Genomic DNA, 26235 nt, shown 5'->3' with positions numbered 1-26235 from the left:
TATGAACAACAGCAAAACGTACAAGTGCTCATATTCTTTTAGACTAGGCTTTTAAGACTATTCTTGAATATCAGAACGTGATTCATAAGTCAGCTGTGGGAAAAATCTAATTGAAAGGAGGCAGATGTGCTGGCCAAACCTAATCATACCTCATACCCGTTCCACAAATATCTCCCTGACAAAGTCTACAACAGGACGTAATTATCTGAGGTATTTGGAGGTTTCTTAGGTTGTTATATGAAAAAATGCACAGTCTTATTGCAGGTCTCTAACAAACTAAGCATGCTGCATCTTGGTTAAGACTGAATGCTAACCTAAAAACTTGTAAACACTGGTTTTGGAAAACCATTGTGAAAAGTTTAAAGAAACATATAAAACAGAGTTGCAGTTCAGCACATCTGCAAGTTTTGGATGTAAGACCATGTCTGAATGTAACAGGCAACAAGGTTCGGTCTTAAGTTCTTAACGTAAATTCCTGCTTATCTACTGACTGATTTTTATTTTTTAACAAGGTAATAAAGCCTGTATTTCCACTGAGGACTGACTCACCTACTATGTTTGGTTTTTGCTCTGATGTACTGTTTGGAAATTGGAATTAGTCAGCCCAACTAACAGCCTAGTGTGGGTATATTTCCTTCACATACTTTAACATCTCTAAGGTTTAATGATAAAACATCATAAAAGATCAGGATGGTTTATAAGTAGCTTAAAGGTATTAGGAGGTTTATAATGCTGTAAAAGTATACCTGCCCTTGAGGGCTGCACTGATTTAATTTCTCAAGCACTGCGATAATCACATTTCTAAAAAAAACCCTGCCTGTACACACCTAGCCCCAGCAGACAGCCAAGATCAGCATTGTTCCAGTGCAGAACATCAAACAGTTGTGTTGCACTGATAACTGTCAGAAGCTGAAAACGTAATTAAAGATGCGTAACTACTGAAGTTATTAAGTGTAAATGATCGTACTGAAGTGTCCATTACCAAAGAACTTCTGAGTAGAAAGCTAAGGCCTGTGGGGACTTCACCATGACACTACAAGGAGAGCCCTGCTTCTAGTTGCAAGTACAAGTGGATGCTCAGGCACATCTGGCAGATGTCTTAATATTTCAAGTGCATTTTTAAATGCCTATTAAAACGGCTACAAAATATGGTATTATTTCTTCCCCCAGATTGAAAAAGCTTCTTGAACAAGAAACAGCGTATCAGGAGAAAAAAGAGAAGGAAAGCAACAAGAAAATAGCCAAACTGAAAGAAGAATTAACTAAACTGAAATCCTTTGCTTTAATGGTGGTAGATGAACAACAAAGACTCACCGAGCAGTTGAATCAACAAAGTCAAAAAATTCAAGAGTTAACCACTTCTGCCGACCAAGCACATGAGAAACTCGCCCTTGCTGAAGCAAAAGTTCAAGAAGAAGAACAGAGAGCCAGCAGGCTGGAGGCTGAGCTGCAAGCCCACAGCAGTAAGGTTTCCCAAGATCAAGAAGCAATGATGGCCAAACTAACCAATGAAGACAGCCAGAATCGTCAGCTCCGGCTAAAACTGACTGCTCTCAGCCGACAAATCGATGAGCTGGAGGAGACCAATAAATCTTTAAGGAAAGCAGAGGATGAACTGCAAGACCTAAGGGATAAGATAAATAAGGGAGAGTATGGGAACTCAACGCTTATGTCCGAAGTGGAAGAATTACGGAAGCGACTGCTGGAGATGGAAGGAAAAGACGAAGAGCTCATAAAAATGGAAGATCAGTGCAGAGAACTTAATAAAAAGTTAGAAAAAGAAGCGACGCAGAGCAAGAACCTTAAAGGAGAAGTTGACAAACTCAACAAAAGAATAATGGAGCTGGAGAAATTAGAGGATGCTTTCAACAAAAGCAAACAGGAATGCTACTCCCTGAAATGCAACCTAGAAAGAGAAAAAATGTTAACAAAGCAGTTGTCCCTTGAGCTGGATGGCTTAAAAGCTAGAGTTGGAGAGCTTGAAGCAATCGAAAGCAAGCTAGAAAAAACTGAGTTCACACTTAAAGAAGATTTAACAAAGCTGAAGACTCTAACGGTGATGCTTGTGGATGAAAGAAAAACTATGGGTGAAAAAATAAAGCAAACAGAAGAGAAGCTGCAAGCTGCAACTTCTCAGCTTCAGGTGGAACAAAATAAGGTGATGTCCGTTACAGAAAAACTCATTGAGGAAAGCAAAAAGGCAATGAAGTCAAAATCTGATGCAGAGGAAAAAGTATCCAGTGTAACAAAAGAAAGAGATGACTTGAAAAACAAACTGAAAGCAGAAGAGGAGAAAGGAAGCGATCTTGCTTCCAAAGTAAATATTCTAAGAAAGAGACTTCAGTCACTGGAAGCTGTCGAAAAGGAATTTCTTAAAAATAAGCTTAAGGAGACTACTAAATCCAGCACTTCCTTGCAGCAGGAGAACAACAAAATCAAAGAGCTTTCTCAAGAAGTTGAGAGGCTTAAGCAAAAGCTGAAAGAAATGAAGGCCGTAGAAGATGATCTTATGAAAACTGAAGATGAATATGAGTCGCTAGAAAGAAGGTATGTCAATGAACGGGACAGAGCCAAGCTCCTGTCCGAGGAGCTGGAGGCTGTCAAAATGGAAGTGGCTAGGTATAAATTGACGGAGAAGGCTGAGTCCAATCAAGAGCAGCGTCTTTTTAAGAAGCTCAGAGAAGAAGAAGCTAAATCAAGTCACCTTTCCAGAGAAGTAGATGCACTGAAAGAGAAAATTCATGAGTACATGGCAACAGACGACCTAATCTGTCACCTCCGAGGTGATCATACAGTCTTACAGAAGAAACTCACCCAGCAGGAAAATAAGAATAGGGAGCTGGCAAGAGAAATGGAAAGTCTGACAAAAGAATTAGAGAAGTACAGACGCTTCAGTAAGACCCCTAGACCCAGTCTCAATGGAAGAAGAATCTCTGACTTGCAACTTTTTTCTAAGGAAGTCCAGACAGATCCCGCAGACAATGAGCCACCCGACTACAAAACCCTCATGCCTTTAGAGCGAGCGGTGATCAATGGACAGCTGTACGAAGACAGCGATAACGAGGACAAAGACAACAATGAGGAAGAACAACCAGTGTCTTTCAAAAGCAACTCATCCGCTGGGAATGCCGTGAACAAGAAGTTGTGGATCCCTTGGATGAAGTCCAAAGACAACCATCCTCAGAACGGAAAGATCCACACAAAGCAAAATGGAAACTGTGCACAGACTGGAGACCTCGTGCTAAGCCATACCCCCGGCCAACCTCTCCACATAAAGGTAACTCCAGACCACGGGCAGAACACGGCCACACTCGAAATAACAAGTCCTACCGCTGAAAGTCCTCACTCCTACACAAGCACGGCCGTCATACCCAACTGCGGCACTACCAAGCAAAGAATAACCATTATCCAAAACGCCTCCTTAACGCCTGTAAAATCAAAAGCAGCAGAAGGTTACATGAGCCCAGAGCAAGCCATTTCTCCCATTACCATGTCTGCTTTTGCAAGATCTCAAACTCCTGATTCCTGTGGTTCTCTAACTCCTGAAAGAACAATGTCCCCTTTGGCTTTACCAGGCTCAAGTTCTCAGGAACAAATGCTCTCCTCAGAGCCTCTGGAAATGGGAGCCAAGCACGCCGTTTTTAGAGTATCCCCAGACAGGCAGTCGTCATGGCAGTTTCAGAGATCTAACAGTACGGGATCAAGTGTAATAACTACTGAGGATAACAAAATCCACATCCACTTAGGAAGTCCTTACGTCCAAGCTCTCACCAGCTCCAAGCCCGTCAGCCCTTGTACCCCGGTGCAAGATAACCGAACTCCAGCACTAGCTAACGGGATACCCAGTAAGCCCACCAATAAAATCACCAGCAGTATTACTATCACACCAACAGCCACTCCTCTCCCACGGCAATCACAAATTACAGTAAGTAATGTCTATAATTGACTCCCCCATCCATGCTGACACCCTTACCAGCAACCCATCCCGTTTTTCATCCCAGCAAGAATGATTTGGAACAGCCCCTTTCCTTTGGGAGAGATCTGTGCATGAACTTTACAACAGTATATGGAACTAACGTTAAGTTTTGCCTGCTTAGTGTTATCAAGTGTGCACTTACTGTATATCTTCTCATTGAAATACAGTTATGTAAAATATTTAGTCTTGCACTTGTATAAATGCATCTTTATGTATTTCCATTTTCAAAATAACTCACATTACTTTTGACTGCAACTTGCCTTGGTAAAATATTTTAACATTACAAAAACAGTAAATAATTGATTATTTTTATCATTGCTTGCAGAACATTTTTTGGTTTTGTGTGTGTTTGTATTTTTTTTGCATGTATGGTAGAATTTGAATTAAGCCATAATATTGCCTGCTAACTTCAGATATGACTTGATTCATTATCTTCCCTGCTATTTCCCAATTCCTCCTAGCCCTCTCATTTCAGATAATTATCGTTACATCACACACACACTCAAAATAATATGTATTGTATCTTATTGCAGATTTTATGGTGCATAAATGATATGTTCCAGACCACAACAACCACTTTTTCTCCCCACCTTTTTAACACTATGTTTGGTTACAACTCTTCTTATACCCTCCTGTAAACCTTTCTTATAAGTGAACTGGATTCAGATGCCTACATCAGAAAACCACTCAAACAAGGCATGTTTTTTTTTTTTTTTTCCAATACAGCAGAAAAACTACCATCATCTAGGTACATCGTTAAACAATTAACAGCAACACTTAGATTGCTAAACAATTAGCTCAGAATGGACTCACACATAACACTCAAATTTCATCTTAGCTCCTCACTATCAGTCCAACATGCTATATACGAGACAAGTACACTGAAGAAGAAACAAGATTAGCAAACTATGGCACGCCACGTTTTCCTGTATAATAGGCAGAGGAAGACAGAACCATTAAGAAGTGGTACTAAATCCTCTCTCCAAACACTCAGACCTCTAGGACTACGGTAAATTGCAGAACCATACAGCACAGAGAAAACAGGTTAAGATAGTTCAGTAATGAATACAGTACTAGGGCCTAGGAAAAGGACAAAAACATAAACATTGCTGCCCTCAGATTACATACGGGCCAAGCACAAAATCCTAACCACCCAGAAAGTGCTGCTACTGCTGGACCAACTTCCCCACTGAATGTAAATCAAGGCAAAAGATCCGAAAAACACTTTCGGATATCTCTTTTTTTCAAACACTGTTATGAAAAAAAAAAAAAAAAAGTCAAATCAGAGAGTCAGATTCTTATTCTAAAGAAGTTAAATGCCTATGTATCTCATGCTCTTTGGGGGAGGATAAAAATCGAACCTCCTTATCAACAAGGAAGTCTGCATGCAAGCATAAAGTCCCTATTCACTAAACCCATATCTTTATTCTTGTTTACATTACGTAGTGTAAAAGAAAAGCAGTAAGCCTGCAGTAAGCCTAGCAATTGATTCAGCAAAGGACTTTGGTACATGCTTTAACGTAAGAAAGGGACTTTTTTCAGACCAGAATCTAAATGATTACAGCTGTAGGTAATAGCTGACTTTAGAAGGAACAGCTTCTACTGAAAATCAAAACCCACCACCCCTACACACTTCAGTAAAATCAACAATGGGAAGAAAAATTAAGTTACAGGTTTTGTGATAGAATTGGATACAACAAGCGTACTACAGCTGAGCAGTGGAAATTTTTAAGTCAATGTGGAACCACACAGGCCTAGCTCGGTGTCATGCATAGCTTCAGCAGATGCTGTATCAGGTTATTGGGCTTCGCAAGATGTTCTTCCCGCTTGGTTTGTCTCACGTTATCTTCACTGACTGCAAAAGTGAGATCTGATTAAGAGCTGGTTCAGAAGAAATGAATGGTCTTATCCTGCAAAGCAAATTGCAAGTTGGCTCCCACCAATTTCAGCAAAAGTTACTGATGAAGACAGTACCCAGCACTCAGGCAAGTCAAGATTACAATAATTTTAGAGTGTGCCAGTTGTATGAACAAGTTAATTTACTACATTCAGCTTATACATTATTAACTGAAAAGCTCAGCCAAAATTAAAAAGCAAAAGCAGTCAATTCAAAGCAGTCTCTGTACTGCATGTTCTATTGATCCATACCCAAGATCTCTCAAGGGACATGCTATAAGAGTAATACTGAGTAACTGGGCCCTGAGTAACAGACGTCAGATTTCCTAGAAATTAAAGAATAAACAATTGTCCCTGAGAAACATTAGCATTTTCTTCTATTGGACATTAAAATCGTGTATAAAAAAATATTGCATTTTATACCTGTGTTCCAAGTGTACAGAAATGTGTTGATTATTAACCACCTGGCCATCTATTACAATGCCTTGTAAAAGATAAGCACAAATCAGGACATAATACCAACAAGCACACTTAGTCCTTTGGACAATTCCCAAGCTATTATGAATAAGGACATTCAGAGTTTAAAAGATGTTTTCAATACAAAGCCTAGGCCAGAGTTCACACCACTTTGCAGGTTAATTATTAAACAAGACAGTTCTTCTGCTACTCTCTGAATATTTATTAAGACATTCTGCTAATGTCTTAATAAGAAGCATCACCATTACCTGTAAATGAACTTGCTATGTTTCCAGAAAATCACACCTTAATGAAGGGATACTTACATTCCCCTGCTAATTAAACAATCTATTTATAGACCTTCACTGACTTCGCAGCAAAGGTTTTGTCATTGATTTCAACAGATGAAAAATGAAATTATTATTTTGCCTGAAAATAAGGTTTGCAGAATAAAGCCTGTTCATCCTATTCAAATTCCCAAGATCTGTTTCAAAACATACAGGAGGGAAAATATATGCTTGCATGGTGTTGAGAGCTGAAATTTACTCAGCTGTTTGAACAGAAATAAGTTAGCTGTAATTTCATCATAACAATGGAAAGCATAGCTTAGGGACTGAAATCTTGTATATAAAATTTAATGCAAGCTGTTCAAAACCACTCCATATTTCAGATGATTTCTGTTTTACTGAGGGGGAATATTCACCTACTTCCTTAGCAGGTAAAGAGAAAGCAACAGAGTAAGGAGAGAAATTAAATGATCTGTCTGTAAATTGATTTAAACACTCTGAACAGAAACATCAAGCATAATCATATAATCATATTAAATTTCAACCAAGTAAGGCAATTTTTCTAGGACTGGGAAGCATTCCAGGTGGTAAGTATTGCTGTTTTAATCTTGGAGGATGAGACACTTTTGGTTTCAATATTTGCCCCAAGGCCTGAAATATGACAGGTACTTACTTATGATAATGATACAAATAAATAATAAAGCAAAATATGGTCACCAAAAATAATATATAGAGAGAGAGAGAGAGAGAGAGAGAGAGAGATCAGAGGGATTAAACCTTGAAATAGTGCATAAGAACAGTTTTCAGCAGATCATAGTATCAACCCTTTCCTTTCCCAAAATTCTTAGCAAACAACTCTCCTCAAATCTAAAAATCAACTTGACATCCAGGGGAGAAGGGAAAGTCTCCAGGAACAGAAAGGGAGAGTTAGATAATAAAAGAAATAGCAGCAGTTACCAGCCCACTTTCCTTGCTCTTTTCAGTTTTAGCTCAGTAAGCCAGAGAACACAAGCAAGGGCAGCACCTACAGTTCACTGCTCAGCATTTCTGAGTTATTCTGTTTATGTGATTAAATATTTCCTTTGAAATGTTTATAATTTTGAGGGAAGGGAAGGGAAAGGAGAAAAAGAAAAAAAGAATAGAGTAAGAACCAATAATGGTATTGAGAGCAGAGTGCCCATCCACCAACTGAGAGGCACTACTTCATGCATTTTTTAAAAAAAAAAAAAAAAAGAAACACTCCCTCAAGTAGCTCATTAATGAATAAATTTGACAAAGATTACAGGAGCAGTCAGCAACTTTTCCCAATTCAAAGTATATTAAATAATGCGAATATGGTGCCTGGGGACAGAATGCAAGGCTGTAAGGGAAAAGATCTCTACGTAAGCATCTCACGCAAGGCTTAAAAAGGCATGATTCCCACACTGAGGAAAAATAATCAGAAACAGAATTATACAATACTTTCTGATTAAGATTGAAAGGATGCTGCAGGGTTAGGTGATGGAAATGGAGTAACGATTTTCCTAGGGACTTTGTCCCTAGGAAACAGATCCTGAGACATGCAAAACAAAAACTGACAACTGCCTAATCTCCAGGCTTAAGCAAAGACTACCAAAACATTATGTAACCAAGAAACAGAAGAGAAAAAGATCTTACGGTTCAGGCTCAGCACGAGTGGGTGTATAAAGGCATTTTAAAATTAACACCGAGTACTGTAAGTGGGAAATTGCTCAGGGAAAAGACTGACCTTAAAAATTTATGAATAAGGGACTTTTTTTCACAAACCTGCAGTCAGTGGGCCCAAGATGTAGCCAAATGCTGTCTGCTAACACATCACCCAGGGCTCCATCCTTCTGTGGCCATCCAGTAGGCCTCAAATATCAGAGCTGCCAATTGCATGTGATTCTCCCCAGAATACTAAGCAAAAATAATCTTGGGAAGCAGATTCTGAGTACAGCAGGAACGACCTGTTTTCATCAGCAACTCTCCACTCCCTGGGGCCTTCACACAGGGATAGCCAAAAGCAGCTCCTTCCCCACTCGTACCCCTACCACAGGATACCGCCCGCTCAGTTATGCTGTCACTGCTGTTCAGGGGCACTGCGAAGCAGGTTGAGAAACTAACTTGGATTGGAAATGAACAAACCGAAAGATAAAACGGGATTAATTTCACAGCACAGCTTTACAAACAGCTACATCAGCACAACTGAAGGGGCAAGCAACGAGGGACAAATGCTCTTTATAATGAAGTTGCTGCCAAAGCCCTGGTCTCATCTCCTGAGGTGCTACCACTGTGCTCTGAAGAGATGCAATCTGGCCTGTCCGTGCATCACAAAGCACTCCAAATGTGCAAGCACTCAACAGAACAGTCCCACTAAAAACCTTTGGGGGCTTTAACAAGAAATGACTCACTTTACAGCTGAGAGGAAAAAAAAAAAAAAAAAGACAGGGAAGAAGCTAATTAACTCATGTGAAGGCAGAGCAAGGCACTTCCAGTCATGACAAAAATCCCCAACTTCCTATCCTTGAGTGTCTCATACTCAAGCCATTATTGGTGATGCTTTTATCCTGCAGAAACCCCAACCTAGGAAGGACAAAAGTTGAGTATTTTTATATATGTGTAATTAATACAGTCATACATATAAATTATATGTATTTATCAATTATATAATTTTTATATTTATATTTAAAAGTAGGACTCTGAATAACACACCTTTAAATGGGACCTCCACAGGTGCAAATAGCCTGCTCCCAGACAGAAAAAAGGCCCTGATGGTAAAAGCACAGGGCTCTTTTACCTCCTCCATGCAGAGCATGAGTGTGCCTTCACGTCCAGAGGTGTCTGTAGGTATGAGTATATTTTCACACATCCTGAAAAGGTGGATACTTAGAAATGCATCAACACATCTATCCTTAGCTGCCCAGTCTGTGCAGAATACGACCCACTGTCAAGACTTACTCCACAAATGGCAGCACAGATCTAAGCAGAGAGAACTGATGACCTCACACATATTTGTAAAATAATGTCTTGTACAAATACACTTAATTTTTAAGCACCAGCAGAAACATCTCTGTGTCGGCACTGCCCTCTCCTGGGCAGAATCAATACTGTAGAGTGCTCAGTCTTCCAAAAGGCCATGTGCTATTTCTTCTTGGAGACAGTGCCTAATATGGTGCCTTCTGTTCTCAAGGGGCAAAGCGAAGAGCAACAGGCACTGTCCATTTCAGAATAGCAAGCTGCCTTCTAGTGCTGAACGATCAGTCCCAGGGCAGTCTTTGTCCTACACGAGTTGACTCTCGACCACTCACCTTCCTCTGCAATTATCTATTAACGATAAACCTTTCACCTACCTTATGTTCAGGGATTATATTTCCCCGTGAAGACATGTCCTAAGAAAAGCAAGGCCTGTGACAGAATTTCAGTAATTAGGAATGCCGAGTCTGCCTCTAACCCTGACAACCCTGTTTCCTTTCCCTACCTTAAAGTAGATTTGAACTTGGTGTTCAGCTGAATAACATTGCAGTGGCACATTTGGACACATGAGCACAAATCATGTCAAATGTATGGAAATTATTTCTGATTTTAATAGAGGTTTCTCTGTCAAGTAGTTTATATTGAAATCGTGAGTTCTGTGATAGGACTGATATAAAAAAAATAGTAGAAATGGCAGAAAACTGAGCTTAGAAAGGCTGAAAAACATCCTGAGGTCCCTTTTTCTTTTTGTAATTTGGTCTGAAGAACTGTTCCCCTGTTTTACCCTGCTCTAAAACTACTGCAATGATAACAGTTTCCCTGTTACCCCAAGTATCTGTAACAGGGATGAAACATTCTTGCCGTTACAAATCTTGCAAATTTCAAAACTAAATTTCCCTTGATGAAATTGAAATCCAGTTTGTTTCCTATCCCTACACTGGATTTGGAGAACTATTTTCTCTGCAGTGGCCTTTCACATATTAGAAGACAGTTAACATATCTTTCTCCAGTTTTATTTTCTCCAGATTAAACAAGCCCAATTGTTTTCCCACCTAATAGCTCGATGAGTACTACCACTGTACAGATTACTAATTATTTTCCCTCTGCACAGCTATTTATAACAGTGTGTACATTTCTGAAAACGCAGTGCCCCAAGCCAGACAATTCCCTGCCTAAGGCCTTAACAAGATCAGTAAGTGTAAGGTTTACTTATCCTGCTCACACATCTGAATACAGTCACATACACAAACCGGTCGCATAAAAGGAAGCACAGAGCAACTGAGAATTTCCCCTCTGGATTCCCAGAAGACAGATGCCAGATCCTAGTGAAAGACAAGGAAATACTCAAATGCTCTGTGCAACTGAACAGTCCCAGCTGAAAACCATCTTGTTTGGACACCAAAGGGAATATTTAGCTTTGCCACTTAATCGTAACTCATCCTCACTTGCAGACCTGGCTTTCAGTCCAACCACATTCAGTTATCTAGGAACAAACTACAGTCTGGCAACAAGCACTTTGTACACATTTGGATTTCTGTGTAGAGGATCTTCAGCACCACCCTCTGGCCAGTTTCACTTACGTTGCAAATGATTCTCTCTACCACTCAAAAAAACCTAGAAATTTAAGGAGTGAGAAGGAACCCAATCTAAAGTTATTTCTCCTAGATCAAGTTCTACAACAACACCAGAAAAATAAGAAAGCCTACAGAAGAACTGTTCGCCTCTATTTAAACAGAAAAATTTCAAACAGGAGGCAAAGCATGCATCACACTTTTAGAGAAAAATAAGATTAGGACCAAAGGCATTAGAACTACCCAAAGAGCATGAATTTTCCCTCCTTGATGCCCGCGCACACACCTGCCTTAGCCTGCTCCCCAGACAGCAAGCACTGCCTTGTGGCAGAATACCTGATGGCCCACATAAGTAACAGAGAAGCTACCTCTGAGCCCTTGGGGAAAAGCGTGTACAGAATATTGGTATTATTTTAGAGCTTTACAGCTGACTTCCTGAAATTAAGAAAGGGCATTTTCAGTCTTGCGCATGGAATATGACAGCGGTCACCCACGAAGCCTTTGTCCCAGTCTCTGAAGTACCTGATGCCATTCACCATGGAGTAACAAACACACACGCTACATACAAGTTCTCACTGCCATTTCTCCTGCCAGTTCCTACTCCAAGTGATTAAATCTACTTCGGAAGTCAATTTAAAACTGAAGAAGTTAAAAGATCCTTTTGAAATTGAATTTTTATTGATTCTTTGAACATTGCTGTAACTACTTAGTTCTACAACTCTAAATATTACTGACAAAAACTTTGGTATTTTCTGAATCTAACACCTAAAACTAATATGACACTGTTACTTTGACAGACATGCTGCATAACCTGCTCATTTCAAAAGCATGTTTTTTTTTTGTCGCTTTTGTTGTTGTTATCATTTGCCTATACTTACCTAACTGTTGTTTACACACATTACATAAAGGAAAACCACACAACTGCTAAAATCCCAGCTAGGTAGCTCCTGGGAAACATTTAGTTTCTAGGAGTGCGTTGAGAGCACCGATGGGAATTCAAAAGGCCTCTCCAGAGCACAAACGGCAGTTCAGCTTGGTTTTTGAAAGATAAACATCTTTCTGCCACTTAGAAAGACAGCAAAAAAAGGGCTTACAGATGAGAACTCAAGGAGCTTTAACTTAACACCAATGATGAACAGAGCTGGCAAATTCAGGAAACAAGTGGGTGGCAAAAAAAGAATCAGGTAGACTGAAAACCATTCATTCATCTTGAAGGGAGAAGTGAATTGGTAGAAGGGGTTGAAGAGATTTGAGGATAGACTTCCCACAAACAGATAATAGTGAAAGATCAAATTGAAAACACCACCAATATTTACAGAGTTTTTTTAGCCACATAGGTCTTCCTAAAAACCAACACAGATGCCAGGAATTGCACCAACTTAGGTATTAGGACTATAAGCAAACCCTGACAAAGTGATCAGTTCCCATGCAACATTGAGCACTAAGCAGTAATAATTTAGATGCATTCGGTGCTGTCAGTGATGACTGCAAAACAGAGCATCACTTTGAATCATCTAAAACTTCTGGTTGAAATGAAATCTGACTGCTCTGAAGGCCATGTTGTAAATGATGGTTTTAACGAACTAGAAACTGGCACAAACCAAAGGCCAGAGCACAGGGGTATTTTCACCATTTTCCTACTGTTTTCAGAGGACTTCAGAGTCTGGAAACCAGTTAGATGCACAAGATCTATAAAAATCTCAGCCTACAAATACTTTTTTCAAGAACTAACAACACAACTCAACCAAATACAGGTAGAATCCTCCAACTGCTTTGTACCATATTGAATCTCTAGAAAGGAGCACTTCTCAAAAAAAACAAACAAACAAAAAAAAAAAAAAAAAAAAAAAAAACAGAAGAGACAACACTGACGCTGACTTAGCGCAACACAATCGCACTCAAGCATGCAAGACTATATATTAATACTTTTCATCTATTCATTGCAATATGTTTTTGCAAATAATGGGTAGTTCGATTCTTTTTATGGTTAGGAATCTGAGACAGACACATTCTATGTATTTTCTAAATTCATAGCAAATAGTAGCACCTCCAGAAATAGTACATCCAAATATTCTATTCTCAATACTGTGCCTCATCTACCAAAAAATGCCACATAGCCAGAAGGAAAACTCAAGTCAGTGCTCAAGGATAGTCATACAGCAGTAACACAATTATCCTCTCCAACACCCACCCCTTTTTCCTTTGCAGTTTCTTTGAGAATTTAAGTAAAATGAGTTCTGTTGGTTTAGAGTTTTTTTTCCTTGCGCACTAACAATCTGAGTGATAAAATCCAAGATTATCTTAAAAATGCACGCTATTTTTTTTAATTCAGCATTTAATCATAAGTTTTAGTTCAGTTCTAGTGAAAACAGTGATGCATCACAAAACCCACAAACTTTGCTGCCACCTAGAGGTAAAATCTTTCAAGAACCACAAAGCAAAGAAAAAACGCATCTTTTTCCTTTCCATTATCAAGGCCACCTTCATTTCTCAGTGTATAAACAAAAGCTACAATTGATACTTTCTAATTCCAAAAATTAAAATATGAAACGAGCAACACACCGCCAGACCCAGGATCTATGCATCTTATAGCTGTTTACAAAATAAGCTGAAGTACAGGTGAGCAGAGTAACATGCCCAGTTTCTAGCAGTCTACAACTTGGGTCCCTCCTCAGCTGAAACCATCACCAGTCCTTTATGTTTAGCAGCCCTTGATGGACTCCCTGAATCAGGCTGAAATCTCTCCAAAGCAATTTACACCATCACCTTGCCTGCCTGTCCCAATGAGTGTTAGAGCATTAACAGGGGAGAACGCTTCCTTTTACTGATCTTGTACTTGTCTTTTGGTATCTTCAGTGTATGCCTTCTCAAGTACATCATAAAAAGAGTCCGTCAATGGACTAGGAATAACGCAAGCTTTTCCTTTTTGCTTTTCGTCTCCACAACCTATTTTCCAAACTGAAAAGCATCAGCATATATTGTCACTGCATATGCAGAAGCCATTCCATAACTGACCATCTTTGCCAGCTTTCCCTGTGTTCTGTTATACCCAATTCTGAGAGATGTTCAGACAAAATTCTGCAAAACCACATAGGTATGATTCAGATTTACACACCAGGAAGTTATATTTTTATGTTTTCTTCTATGCTTCTCAAAATAACTCCAAACGTGCATATTAACTGATTGACAACTGCCAGTTGCTGAATACTTAGGACCATTTACAGTGACTCCAGGACCTGTTTTCTAAGTGACGATAAATATATTTACATATAATAAATATACTATATGTAGTTTAGTATGCAAACTAGCTTTCCCCATACATTATTTTGCACTTGTTAACATTGAATTGGCATACAGTTTATCACCTTGCTATTCAGTAGCAGAAATTACCATAATCTTTGTTCTAACACCCTCCCTTTTATACCCTATGCAAGTATCATTAACTCAGTACTAACATATTCATAAATTGCATATAGGGAAAGTTAAATACCATGGGTTTCTATCACGTTCAAATATTATCACCACCAGCTGTTGAAACTGATTGTAGACTTTGCCTTCTATCCATTTGCCACTTTTTTAAACATAACAACTTTCCTACTTTTTCCATAGAAACTTTGTTATCCCAAGATTCTTTTGTTAAGTGACCACTATCATTTAAACAAACAAACAAACAAAAAACACAACAACAACAACACATAATATAACACAGCCATGTCCATAACAGTAAGGTAAAAGCATCTATGCCCATCCTTCAGACACAGTCAACTCAAACCGTAAGAAACTCCCTGAGGCTCCAGAACAGGTGAACCAGCTGCAAACCACCTACTCTGAATTAACCCTCCTCTGGGCTAACTCCCAAACTATGCCTGTGAATTGCTCCCGAGTTACATCAGGTCACAGTCCATCCAAACAATTTAACAATTTAATGTGCACAATTTTCCCCAAGTCCTCCATACTGAACACACAAAAATTTCACATCAGCTTTTCCACTCCTACTTTATTGCTTCCAGAAATTCAGTTGTCTACAGCCAAATCATAGACTTTTGAAGTCTGATAAATTTAAATATTTATTGATTTATTCCAGACAGGCATTGTTGGCCACTAGAAGCTGTTTCTCAAAACTTGTTTTTGTCCAGCTCATTCTCATTCATACTTAACTGACCAAAGTTTCTATGTTGTTTCCCACTGTCCTCATTTGAGCAACATTTGCATTTTATTTTTTTATTAAATCATCAGTGAACTTCTTTTACTCTGTTGTTTAACTATAAAAGGTATGTGTAAGTGTTTGTTTACATGAAGTGGAAAAGAACAGTGAAGAGCTAAGTATACAGCCAGCCTCTCATCCCTAACATGACTATTTTCTTGGTTTATTTCAAGATTACTGATGCATTCCGTCAATCAATTCCAACTCGGATCCCCAAACCAAAGCCTACGAGCACAACTAAACTACCTGTCAAAATTCCCACTGGACATCTCAACAAACCGCTCCAAGACAGCAGTTCTGGAAAGCTACATATTGTAAGGACTGTGTCTAAAACCTGCCTTCAAAGTGGAGGGAGAAGGTAAATAATCGCTTAAATCCATTTTACTGTCATAGATCAAAGAAAATCTGAACCTCAATAGCAGTTACTTCCATCGGGGGAAATCATCCACAGTCAGCACATTAATGGGCACCAACCACAGGACACCAACAGAGAGACAAATTCTTACAAACCAAAGCTGAGAGCTTGTCTGCAGGGACCAAGCTCTGCTCTCGTTTTTCTGGTGTCATTCTGCAATTTCTCCCTCACAGTGGGAAAGCAAATGAGCTGAAAATAAGTTTCTATTATAAATTTGGTTTTGCCATATTCTATAAATAGCAGTATTAATGTTGTCTCCGTATATTTGTACAAGTATACAATAAACTAAATGAAGCAGGGATGAAGAAGGGGCTGTTTTAAAAAAGTGTTTTAGTATGGGTATTTTATGTTAGCTAGTAAAGACAGAATGAAGGGAGGGATGGACAAAAATCTACTCTTTTAAATTGCATTTAAGTTCAAGAAATAAAGAGCTCCTTGCTGTGCCAGGCATCACTTTAGACATATGACTTGAAGGTGAATAATCATCTCCTCGATGAGTTAATTAGTATGATTAGCCCCACCTGCATTCACGCACATGTTACCTTTCAAAAACAGATACAAGAATCGAGGTGGATGTTGTTTGTATTAGCAATATTATCTTTTACCCTTTTGTTTGGACTACAGTATTTAGATTTCAGTTCACTTAAACTGTATTTGTTGGAACTGATCAAAATTTGTGTCAAGTGTAAACAATACGTTTTAACTTGAAAGAAGTGCAATTCTGTTTCTGCAGCCTTCCACAATTTTGCCCTCCCTTACAACTGCTCACAATGACATGAAATAAATAGCAGCAGTCATAACTTTATGAAGCTTTTTTCAACCAACTAATTCTTTGCACAAGTAGGATTAGATCACCCATGAAATAAGTTAGCATTTTCCTTTTTTCTTAAAGTATACCTTCTTTAAAGGACTTAAAAAATCACTCAAGTTTCCTTTCAGCCAATGCACACACACATAAAACAAAAAAAAAAAAATCAAAACATCAGAAGAGGCTCCAGGTTTGTCGTTTTCAATTCTGTGTAAAATAGCAATTGTTGCTCTAACAAGAAAATCCCTGACTGTTCCATTTTATAAAGTAAAAAACTAACAAGATACTATCATTGTAAGTAACTCCCCCAAGGAATTCTGTAATACCAACTAACATGAGTTACTGTTTTAGAACATAAAAATTAATTTATTTCCCTGGTATTAATGTCTCCCTCATTCTTCTTCCCCTAACAGAGTGCATTCCAACAGTCTAAATGGCTCAACTGATAATTTGTGGGAAAGCTCCTTTCACATAGGTCTTTCTTTAAGAACTGCCAAATCCTAATTCCTAAATAAAGCCAAAGCTGGTAGTGATCACAGCACCACAGACAGAATTGGGACTGTTTTGCTGAAGCAAAGAGAGATTTTGATGCATTCAGTTATCCAATTTCTCTCCCTTTTATTTCACAGCTAAAAGTTTTACTTAGCCACTGAGACAGTACACCACATTAGCACTCCTGCGTGACTATTTTTACAAACCCACAACAGAAACCCATGCCTCCCTCAACAGCTCCACAAGAAATTCTCCATGGGTACTTAAGAAAGGGAAGGCTTAAAAAGATCAGTCTACTGAAAAGTTATTTCAGCATGTGCCCTACGAGACCCATTTGTGGCAAAGAGCAGAAATTGAAAAAAGACTCATCGAGAAGCCTTCAAATGTAATTCACTAAAGCTGGAGGTAGCGATAAAGTTCTGAGGCTACGCGTGACATATGCTCAGATCCACATAAAGTTCACAGAAACACCCTATTAGGTGCTCTGCAAGTTGCAGGACAAGTGTGTGTATGTGTGAAGAAGCAAAACAGTGTTGAAAAAGCAGGTGTCAACTTGGCACACTTACCAGAGAGATACGAGAAGGAGCTTCTGCACGAGAACAGCATTCGTCTGAAGGGACAGCAACTCATGGATGAGCCAAAGGAAAGACACAAAACTCCCCACACGCAGATCCGCCAACAGATCTCAGCTCCAAATCAAGCCCACAAAACTCTCACCGAATGTGCTACAATGATCAGTCTGCTCCTCAGTAGCTGCAAATCCCACATTACAAATTGATGCTGTTTATCAATGGCAGCCTTTACTGCCCGTCTACTGAAAGAAAATAAAAACTTCTGGCACAAGAAATTAAATCCTGCAATAGCAGCCTTTGCTTTAGAGCACAGAAGGACCCCTCAAGTGCTGTCAGTTCCTCATCCATAGCACCATGCTGTACTTCTCACCTATTTGTACTGCTGACATAAAATAGCTTCCCCATCTTTTGCTCTGTCTTGGGATGACACAATTCATTTCTACGTAAAAGGGATACAACCCACACAGGCTCTTAAGGACATAAAAAACCTGACAAGTGGATACTATACTCTTATGGGATTAAGGGAGGCAATAACACATGGGAGAATGAAAGACAAGGAGTGGTCAGAGACAGAGGTAACTGGAAGAACTTCTGGACAACAGACGTCTGTCCCGCAAACGACTTGGGAGATTTGGCACACTGGTTACAGGCAAGACAAGGACGTTTATAGCGCTGTGAAGAGGGCTCTTTCTGTTCATGGAGAGAAAAGGAAACAGCTAGCGTCCTCCACCAGGACTAAACAAAGTCCCGAGTATTCCTTAACCTCTCCCGTACAGTTCTGAACGCAATACAAAAATAACATTCAGTAATGGATGTAGTTGTGGCATAAACTGGTCAAAGTGAGTGAAGGAAACCCTGCATTTACATGACCTGGGACATGCACAACACTAAACAAAACTAATAAACAGACAATAATCCCTAACCACCCTCTCCATATCTCTCAAAGCAAAAGGTTTGCTGAAGGAGTTATTTGGCAAGTTGGTTTGTGTCATGTGGCAAGGTAAATAGACGGATAATCCCTTCAGGTTTTTTGTTTGTTTGTTTTTGTTTTTTACTCAATCATCCATAAACTACCTGCAGCATGGTAATGGTAAACATTCATGTCTCAAAAGTGAGAGTAACTACCTTCAATTTTTATTACAGACTCTAAACTAATGATTTCTAATGATGTGGACAAAAGCAGATTAGGAATTACTTTTATATCCATATACTAGGATATGTATCTCATATTTTCCTCCCCTTTAAGCAACTTTGAACACTTTCCATACACTTCATCTTTCAAGCAACATCTTCTAAGTACAAGTCACTAAAATCAAAGACACTTATGAGGAATAGGTTATTCGGATGAATATTCCATTGGTCAGGTTTTATTCTAGGGCTAGTCTTAAGGGACTTGGCAAAAGGTCAGTATTTCAAGTATACATTTCAAATTCTTCTGTTTCTACCTACCATTGTGGCAGAGATACTTTTTAAAATAGGTCAAAGGCGGAGAGTTTTTTTAAACTAATTTCATATTTTACAGAAATAAACATGATCAAATCTGTCAAAAGCACTAATGGAAAGTTATATTCTTGTATTTCTGCTTACAGTGGACTTTGTAAACCCTGTCCAAAAGATGCAGTTCAAATGAACACTTGATTTTACATCTGTTGTACGTGAGGAGCAGTAACACAATAAAAATAACAGATGTTCTTCTTAATTTGCTGATGACTTGTGTCGACTTAATACAGCAGGGTGGGATCTGGACGGCAGCGTACACATATATACATGGTTTGCACAACATTCTCCCACAATCACAAGTAGTAAAGCATCCACAGAATGTTCTTGGAGTAAACAACATAGACCACTAAAAGCTGGCTTAGACAACTCTAGGTGTTTCCTCACCTGAATTATTTTAGTGGCTCAAAAATGCAATTGCAAAAGTCTTGAGGAGTTGTATATACGTGTAAAAGTTGGGATTCACAGTCTCATCTCAAAGTCTGATGCTTTACCCATCATGTCAAAAGTTCATCATTCAAGTGAGTAAAAGTATTTCTGATTTGTATCAAGTTTCTAAAAGAAAGCTGTCAACAATAAATAATAATAAAAAATACCAGTTTACCAGCCACCACAAAGTTAACCTCTGGTTATCTGAATGATCAGATAGGCTCTTTGGGAGCTTTTCTGTTCCAGACTCCTAAATCCCTTACAGCATTTACCATGGGAACAGGAACGTACATGAGACTAAGACTAAAAACGGAATGCTCAGGAGCCTCAAGAGGCTTATGACCCCTCTTTATTATATATATACACATACACATTATTTCTCTTAAAATATACTCGAAGTACCTTTTCACAGGAAGTTGGCGACCTAGGAAATCTAAACGCTGGAAGGTTTAGCACCTAGAGTCTATCCAGAGCTACAGATATCTCCCAACTCCTACTAATATTCTTATAATAATTCTTAGTTGCCTAGACCTACCTAGATTTCCACAATACATGTACATCTCCACATTATGAATGCAATGAAAAAAGTGAACTTGGGTATTGTATATCTTTTCTGTAAAGCACCTTAAGATCCACTGATTTAAGACGGCAGGTGTAAGAGACAGATATTTATCATCAAGAAAAGAGACAAATCAGCCCAAATAGCATACTCCAAAGACAAATCACTAGAGAAAATGAGTGCCCTTTTGCTGTATGACACGGCAAGGGGAATAGGAGATGCCCCAGCCAGCATGTGGGTGATGCTCTCTCCTCAAGTACCACAGGTATTTTCCCACCACAGGCTCTACTACAGGTTTACTACTTCCAAAGCCTTTCAGAACCACAACTAACCTCCCTTACGTGTACCAGCACATGTCAAGTGATATCAAACACGCTCCGTTTGGAATAAAACCCAGTTTAGAGGCTAAGTATTCGCAGGGCACTGCTAGCCTGCTAACCCACAGCACGAGGCTCCTGCAGCAAGCAGCTCCCTGCACAGGCTGGCGTGCTGTAAGCCCGTTTAAACCCACTTTTTGGGGTGAATTCCTGCAGTTTCTCAAATGCTCATGCTTGGCGTTGCCGTTTCTCCCCCTGACGGCCCCGGCTCTGACGGGCCGGAGCTCGGGCAGGTCACCAGCAAACCCCCGCGGGCAGCAAGCAGGGAACAGGACGGGAACATAAAAATAAAAACATAAATAAAAACAAATCAGCGAGAGGGGGAAAGCGGGGCGAGGCGGGGGGCGCGGGCAGGGGGCTGCCCTAACCCTGCCGCGGCGTACCTGGGCTGCTGCGGGCCCCGGCCTCCCACCACGGCTCGTCCAGCGCGTCCCCCATGGCGCTGAGGATGATGAGGATGAAGGTGATGAAGATGACGGCGGCACCGCCACGCGGGAGCGCGCTCGCGCCTGCGCCGCTCCCCTAGCGGGGGGGGGAGAAGAGCTTTGCCCGGTTTCCGCGCTTTACAGCCGGCGGCCTCACTTGGCGACAGCGGGAGGGGCAGCCGGGCGCTGTACGGCCGCGCGGGGCGGCACGGCACGGCACGGCACGGCACCATGGCGGAAGGGGAAGAGGCGCCGCCGCCGGGCTGCTGGTGAGTTGGGGTGGGGGGGGGAGCAGCTCCCGGCCCTCCGCCCGCTCCGGGCACGGCCAAACGGCGCCGCGCCCGCCCTGCCCCGCACCGGGGGGCTCGGCCCGGCTGGCTCCACCGGCTTGGCGGGGCCGCAGAGGAAGCGAGGCCGTCGGACCGAGGGGGAGGCCCCCCCGGGCGTGGGCAGGGGGCTGCGGGGCTGGGCTGGGCTGGGCCGGGCCGGGCTGCCGGTGGGGGGATCCCGGCCCCTGCCCCGCCGGGGCGCAGGGTGGGCTGACGGGGAGTGCCCAGGACCCAGTTTCAGCATTTCACCCAGTGTCGGTTTAAGCCCGGCATCTGCACTCCTGTGTGTCCCCGCTGCTTGCATTCCTGCATTATTCCTGCATTGCGTGCGGGTTCCTTCGGTGGTTCCGTGTCCCTGCCTTGCTCTTTGTCCCCTCCGCATAGGCGCTTCTCCAGTGCTTCGTTACGGACCTGCTGCTTGCGGCTGCGTCCAAACTGATGCTTTTGTTTCTGCGCTGTTACGTGGAGGATTCAAAGTTTTGTGCTCAGCATGCACAGCCTTCTCTGTGCTGTGTTGTCTCACTGTGGGGAAAAACCACGCGATGATGTGCGTGCAGATGTAGCTGGTATCTGCGCTTTGTCTGTGCTGGTTCTGCAAACGCAGCTCTCGGGGATCCTGCTCATAAAGGCAAACTCCAAGGCATTCATTAAAAATAGGAAAATAAAAGATGTTCTAAGAACTCACAGAAACTGTTCCAGCGGTTCGCACTTAAAGGCTACTTCAGGATGCCAGCACAAATCTTGTTATTGGAGCTGTATCTGCTGAATAAACTGCACAGTTGTATTCCTTATTGCTTGTTTAGAAACTTCACAGGGCTTCTTGTTTCTGCTTATTCTTTAAAAGCCAGCTTAAGTGATTTTTTATTGATTGATTTAAACTGCTGTCTTGTGTATGTATGGCTGGGTGCCACTGGAACAGAGATTGTTTTTTAAAGTATAACATTAATCATTTTGATGCTTTTTTTTTTTGCATGTAAATTGCTATGTTATCATAGCATCGAAGTATATAGTGTTCTGCACTAACATTTCATGTTAAAAAAGAAAACAACTGCAACATAAAACGATGTGTATATCCACCTGAACTCTTGAGACCAAAAGGGCAGCTCTGATTCCTTGCCCTATATTCAGTTTCTTAGAGGGATTCCAGGGCAGATGTAATCCTGTCTTCAGAGACTGTGACAGCACCTTGAATCTGGACATGTTTATTGGCATAAAACACCCTTCTTCTTCCTGTGTCACCTTGACATGCAATACTGGTTTTAGTAATTTGGGAGAGGAGGGCGGATACAAACTAATGATGAGTTAAACACTCATACTGACTGTTTTGTTTTCCTGGACAGAAACCAGAAATTTGCCACTACGCAATGCAACTGAAAGAAAACCTTTTTGTGTAGTTATTGAAAGATGTCATTGTCGGCTTTCATTAGTGAGCGCAAGAAGTTTGATAGCAACAGTTTTGATTTAAAAATGAGAAAAGTCTGTCAGACCTTGCTTGTTAAGTACTTCTTTTTAGCTATTTAGCATGTTCTCAAAATTAATTTTAGTTAATTCCTGGCAGTATTGTATTTGATGCTGGAAGGCTGTTATCAATAGAGAGCAGTCTTTATTACTTTCAATTCAATATAGCTCTTGTTGAGGCTTTCTTTCCAGTAAAGAGGACCATAAACAAAATGTAGGAATCAAAGTAACTAGGTTATAGGAAATGTATTTCTGAGGGGGAAAAAAGCATTAGAATAAATTCATCCACTTTGCTACTGACATTGATATCTGCAGTCAGTCCCTGTAGTTGTGACAACAGCATTGCTATATGTGTGCCTGTCTTTCTCTTTCCGTGTATTTTTGATATTCATAGCAGGCAAACTTGCACGCTGAATGTGTTTGATATTCTAGGACACAACGGGTTTATAGAAACTGAAGTTTATGATGGTCCTCCTGGCAAGATGGCATCACTTAAAAAAAATTAAATAATCAAATTCTGTAAAAGTTCATCCAATAGTAGCCTTGCTTCTGATTTAAGGAAAACAGGATTGATGTGTGACGATGTTTAGCAAATGCATGCCTAAATACTACTGCTTACACTGGAAACGGCGGTGGCCTACTAGATAGTGTGTCACTAGCAGCTACAGTGAGCCTGTGACCTGCAGAATGTGGGAGTGAATAGTCAAAGAATATTTTCAAGTGTCAAGGCATCTAATGAATGGTCTGTATATGGGAAGCGGTTTTAACCTTCTTTTAGTCCCATCAGTAATATCTCTAATGGCAGGTGCATGGTAGTATGTTCAGCATATATGGAAAAAAGACTATCATCTTATTCTGGTGTGATAAGTTCATTCTAGGTGATGAATTTGGTACATGTAGAAAGCACACGTTGTGTTGTGATAATAATAAATTATTATTAGAAGTGTGCCCATCACAAGCTTTTGAAGTATTTTCTTCCAAAAATGCGTTTTGACTTGGAAGAAACACATCAAAGGGATCTGTATTTCCACAACCACTTTCTTACTCCCTCTCCTCAAAGAGAAGGAGAAAATATGATGGAAAAGGGCTCAGGGGTTGACATAATGACAGAGAAATGGCTCACCAATTACTGTCACAGGCAAAATGGACTCAATGTGGAGAGATTAATATAATTTATTGCCTATGACCAGCACGTTAGAACAGTGAGAATCTAAAAGCAAACTAAAAACACTTTATTCCCCATTCACCCTCTCCTACATTTTTCCCCCAAGCAGCAGAGAGGAACGGGGAATGCGGGCTGTGGTCACTTCCTAATGCTTCATCTCTGCCGCTTCCTCACGGTCACTCCCTGCTCCTGCTCCACGCGGGGTCCCTCCCATGGGATGCCGTCCTTCCCAAACTGATCCTAAGGGCAGCAGCTCTTCAAGCACTGCTCCCACACAGCTCTGTACCACAGGGTCCATCCCCCAGGAGCAAACTGCTCCAGCACGGGTCCCCCACGGGTGGCAGCTCCCCCCAGACCCTCTGCTTCTGTGTGGGCTCCTCTCCACGGGCTGCAGTGTGGAGATCTGCTCCATGTGGGACCTGTGGGCTGCAGGGGTCCGTCGACAACACAGGGGGACAGCCTGCTCCACCAGGGGCCTCTCCACAGGTCACAGGGGAACTGCTGCTGCCTGCCTGGAGCACCTCCTGCCTTCCTGCTGCGCTCACCTGGGGGGCCACAGGGCGGGTTCTCACCCCTCTCCCAGCTGCTGTTGCCCAGCAGTTCTTTCCCTTCTTTCCCTTCCTTAACTGTGCTCTCTCAGAGGCCCAACAAGTGTCACTCTGGCCAGCAGCAGGTCCCTTTTGGAGCTGGCTGGAGCTGGCTCTGATCTGATGTGGGGTAGCTGCTGGGCTCTGCTCACAGAGGCCACCCCTGCAGCCCCCCAGTACCAAACCCTTTCCACGTAAACCCCAAGCATAGAAGTAATGGACTTTAGCAGGCACATTTCAAGCATTGTCACCTACTGAATGATTATAGATTTCTTAATACTGTATTTTTTTTCTGTGTATTTGTGGTTTCTTGAAATTCCTACTGTCTTTTCCCTGCTATTCACACCCCCACAATTATTTAATCCCTTCATTAGTATTTGTAAGTGGTTATTACCAAGCACTTCATGGTTGTATATAAATGAAGTAAACAATACTTAAAAAAAAAAAAAAAAAAGGCTGAAACTGAAGACCTAGCAGTTGATCAATTTTTGTTGCCTCTGACTCTCTCTCTCACATCATAAATGCTTTAACTAAAAACAAAAACAAACAAACAAACAAAAAAAAACCCACACACTTCTGAATATTTGTTAAGGTTGCTGACCACTGGCTTGAATTTCAGAGATCCTTCTGTAGTATGGAAATTTACTCCAGACATACTACTAGCAATATTGTGAGTTACAGCATTTGAAGTAACATGTCTTGAGAGAATTATATCTTTCAGGCCACAGCTGAGGTGCAGGCTGGGATTGCACGCATCTTAACCAAAGCTTGAATAGCTTCTAGGAACGTGGCAGTGGAGCCATGGTAGAGCATAAAGTTAGGACATTCGGGTTGGGGAGAGTTTGCCTATAAAGAGAAGTACTACATTCTTTCCAGAGTAACTGTAGGAAGTTTTTGTCTGTGTAAACAGAAAGCTTCGTAGCTGGTATTCATTAAAGAGAAGGATCCAGACTGCCAGCAGTTTGCTGGAACATTTATAGCACAACACTGAGTGAAATAAGCTAAAACACAGCCGGTGGACATGTGTTAAAGTATCAAAATCATTTTCACAATACTTTGCCAGATAGCCTGAATAGAATTTTTATTAGAAGAGTATTCCTCATAGCCTCTGAACAGTCTTGGGAGTTGACAACGAAAAAGAATAGCTAATTGAATCATGATAGAATGATACTTTTTTTTTTTTTTTCCTGCTGTTGCTTCATTTAGCTCAATGTTAATAAAACACCTTAATGTGAGAGATGAGCATATGAGTTTCTTGCTTTTTAACATGAAATAGTAAAGTCACAGGGTATTGCTAATGGCAATACTTATGAAGACTTTGCAAATGATAAAGTATTATCAAGCAACTAGAGGAAGCACGCATTTGCAGATAGTGTGTTGAAGGTAATCTTGATGTTAGAACATCCCAGAGTTCATCAGGTTCTGCAGAATGCTAAGTCTTTTTGTGTAAATGTCCTGGAAATCCTTGATTTGTATTAAGGATGAACTGATCTGGTTATTTAATTTTTCCAGTGCTAATTGTTACATACACCATCAGGCAGATGGATGTGCAAGTGTGCTTGTGTATTTTTACCCCTGGTTTCTGTATCGGGAATCGGCTGTTTTCCTGTGCATTCTATAGTTCTATAATAATTTGGCTTTGGGATTTTATTTTGAAAACTAAAATAGAAAATTAGGCAAGTCAGTCTTTTTGTAAACTTCTTTTGTAAACTTTTTTCTTTCAACCGAATTAGTAAAAATTACTTGAAGAAAATGGACT

At 40.7% G+C, this 26235-nt stretch overlaps 4 protein-coding genes across 12 annotated transcripts in view; 2 read left to right on the top strand and 2 right to left on the bottom strand.

The window, feature by feature from the left end:
- The window catches only part of FILIP1L (filamin A interacting protein 1 like), an 81414-nt gene extending 62065 nt beyond the window's left edge, over nt 1-19349 (top strand). For 2 of the 4 annotated variants that reach the window (XM_068695822.1, XM_068695848.1), the window contains 3 exons: nt 1171-3925; nt 15537-15721; nt 17000-19349. In XM_068695822.1, the coding sequence (XP_068551923.1) occupies nt 1171-3925; nt 15537-15721; nt 17000-17090 (3031 nt within the window). In that variant the 3' untranslated portion in view covers nt 17091-19349. Of the gene's footprint in view, nt 1-1170; nt 3926-4509; nt 15404-15536; nt 15722-16999 lie in introns of those variants that run through there. The other 2 variants (XM_068695830.1, XM_068695840.1) reach the window with 2 other exon arrangements.
- CMSS1 (cms1 ribosomal small subunit homolog) overlaps nt 1-21170 on the bottom strand; it is a 231255-nt gene extending 210085 nt beyond the window's left edge. The window contains exon 1 of one of the 2 annotated variants that reach the window (XM_068695930.1): nt 20896-21170. In XM_068695930.1, coding sequence (XP_068552031.1) covers nt 20896-21170 — 275 coding nt within the window. The remainder of the gene's footprint in view (nt 1-20895) is intronic. The other variant, XM_068695957.1, reaches the window with a different exon arrangement.
- Nucleotides 1-26235, bottom strand: part of TOMM70 (translocase of outer mitochondrial membrane 70) — a 286607-nt gene that overhangs the window by 196256 nt on the left and 64116 nt on the right. The gene's annotated exons all lie outside the window — the stretch shown is intronic.
- TBC1D23 (TBC1 domain family member 23) overlaps nt 21075-26235 on the top strand; it is a 31338-nt gene continuing 26177 nt past the window's right edge. For all 3 annotated transcript variants that reach the window (XM_068695891.1, XM_068695883.1, XM_068695898.1), the window contains exon 1: nt 21075-21206. In XM_068695891.1, coding sequence (XP_068551992.1) covers nt 21169-21206 — 38 coding nt within the window. In that variant the 5' untranslated portion in view covers nt 21075-21168. The remainder of the gene's footprint in view (nt 21207-26235) is intronic.

This window comes from Anas acuta, chromosome 1 (assembly GCF_963932015.1).
Source record: "Anas acuta chromosome 1, bAnaAcu1.1, whole genome shotgun sequence".
Taxonomy (NCBI): Eukaryota; Metazoa; Chordata; class Aves; order Anseriformes; family Anatidae; genus Anas; species Anas acuta.
The sequence above is the reverse complement of the archived record's forward strand: the minus strand, read 5'-3'. Positions and strand labels throughout refer to the sequence as shown.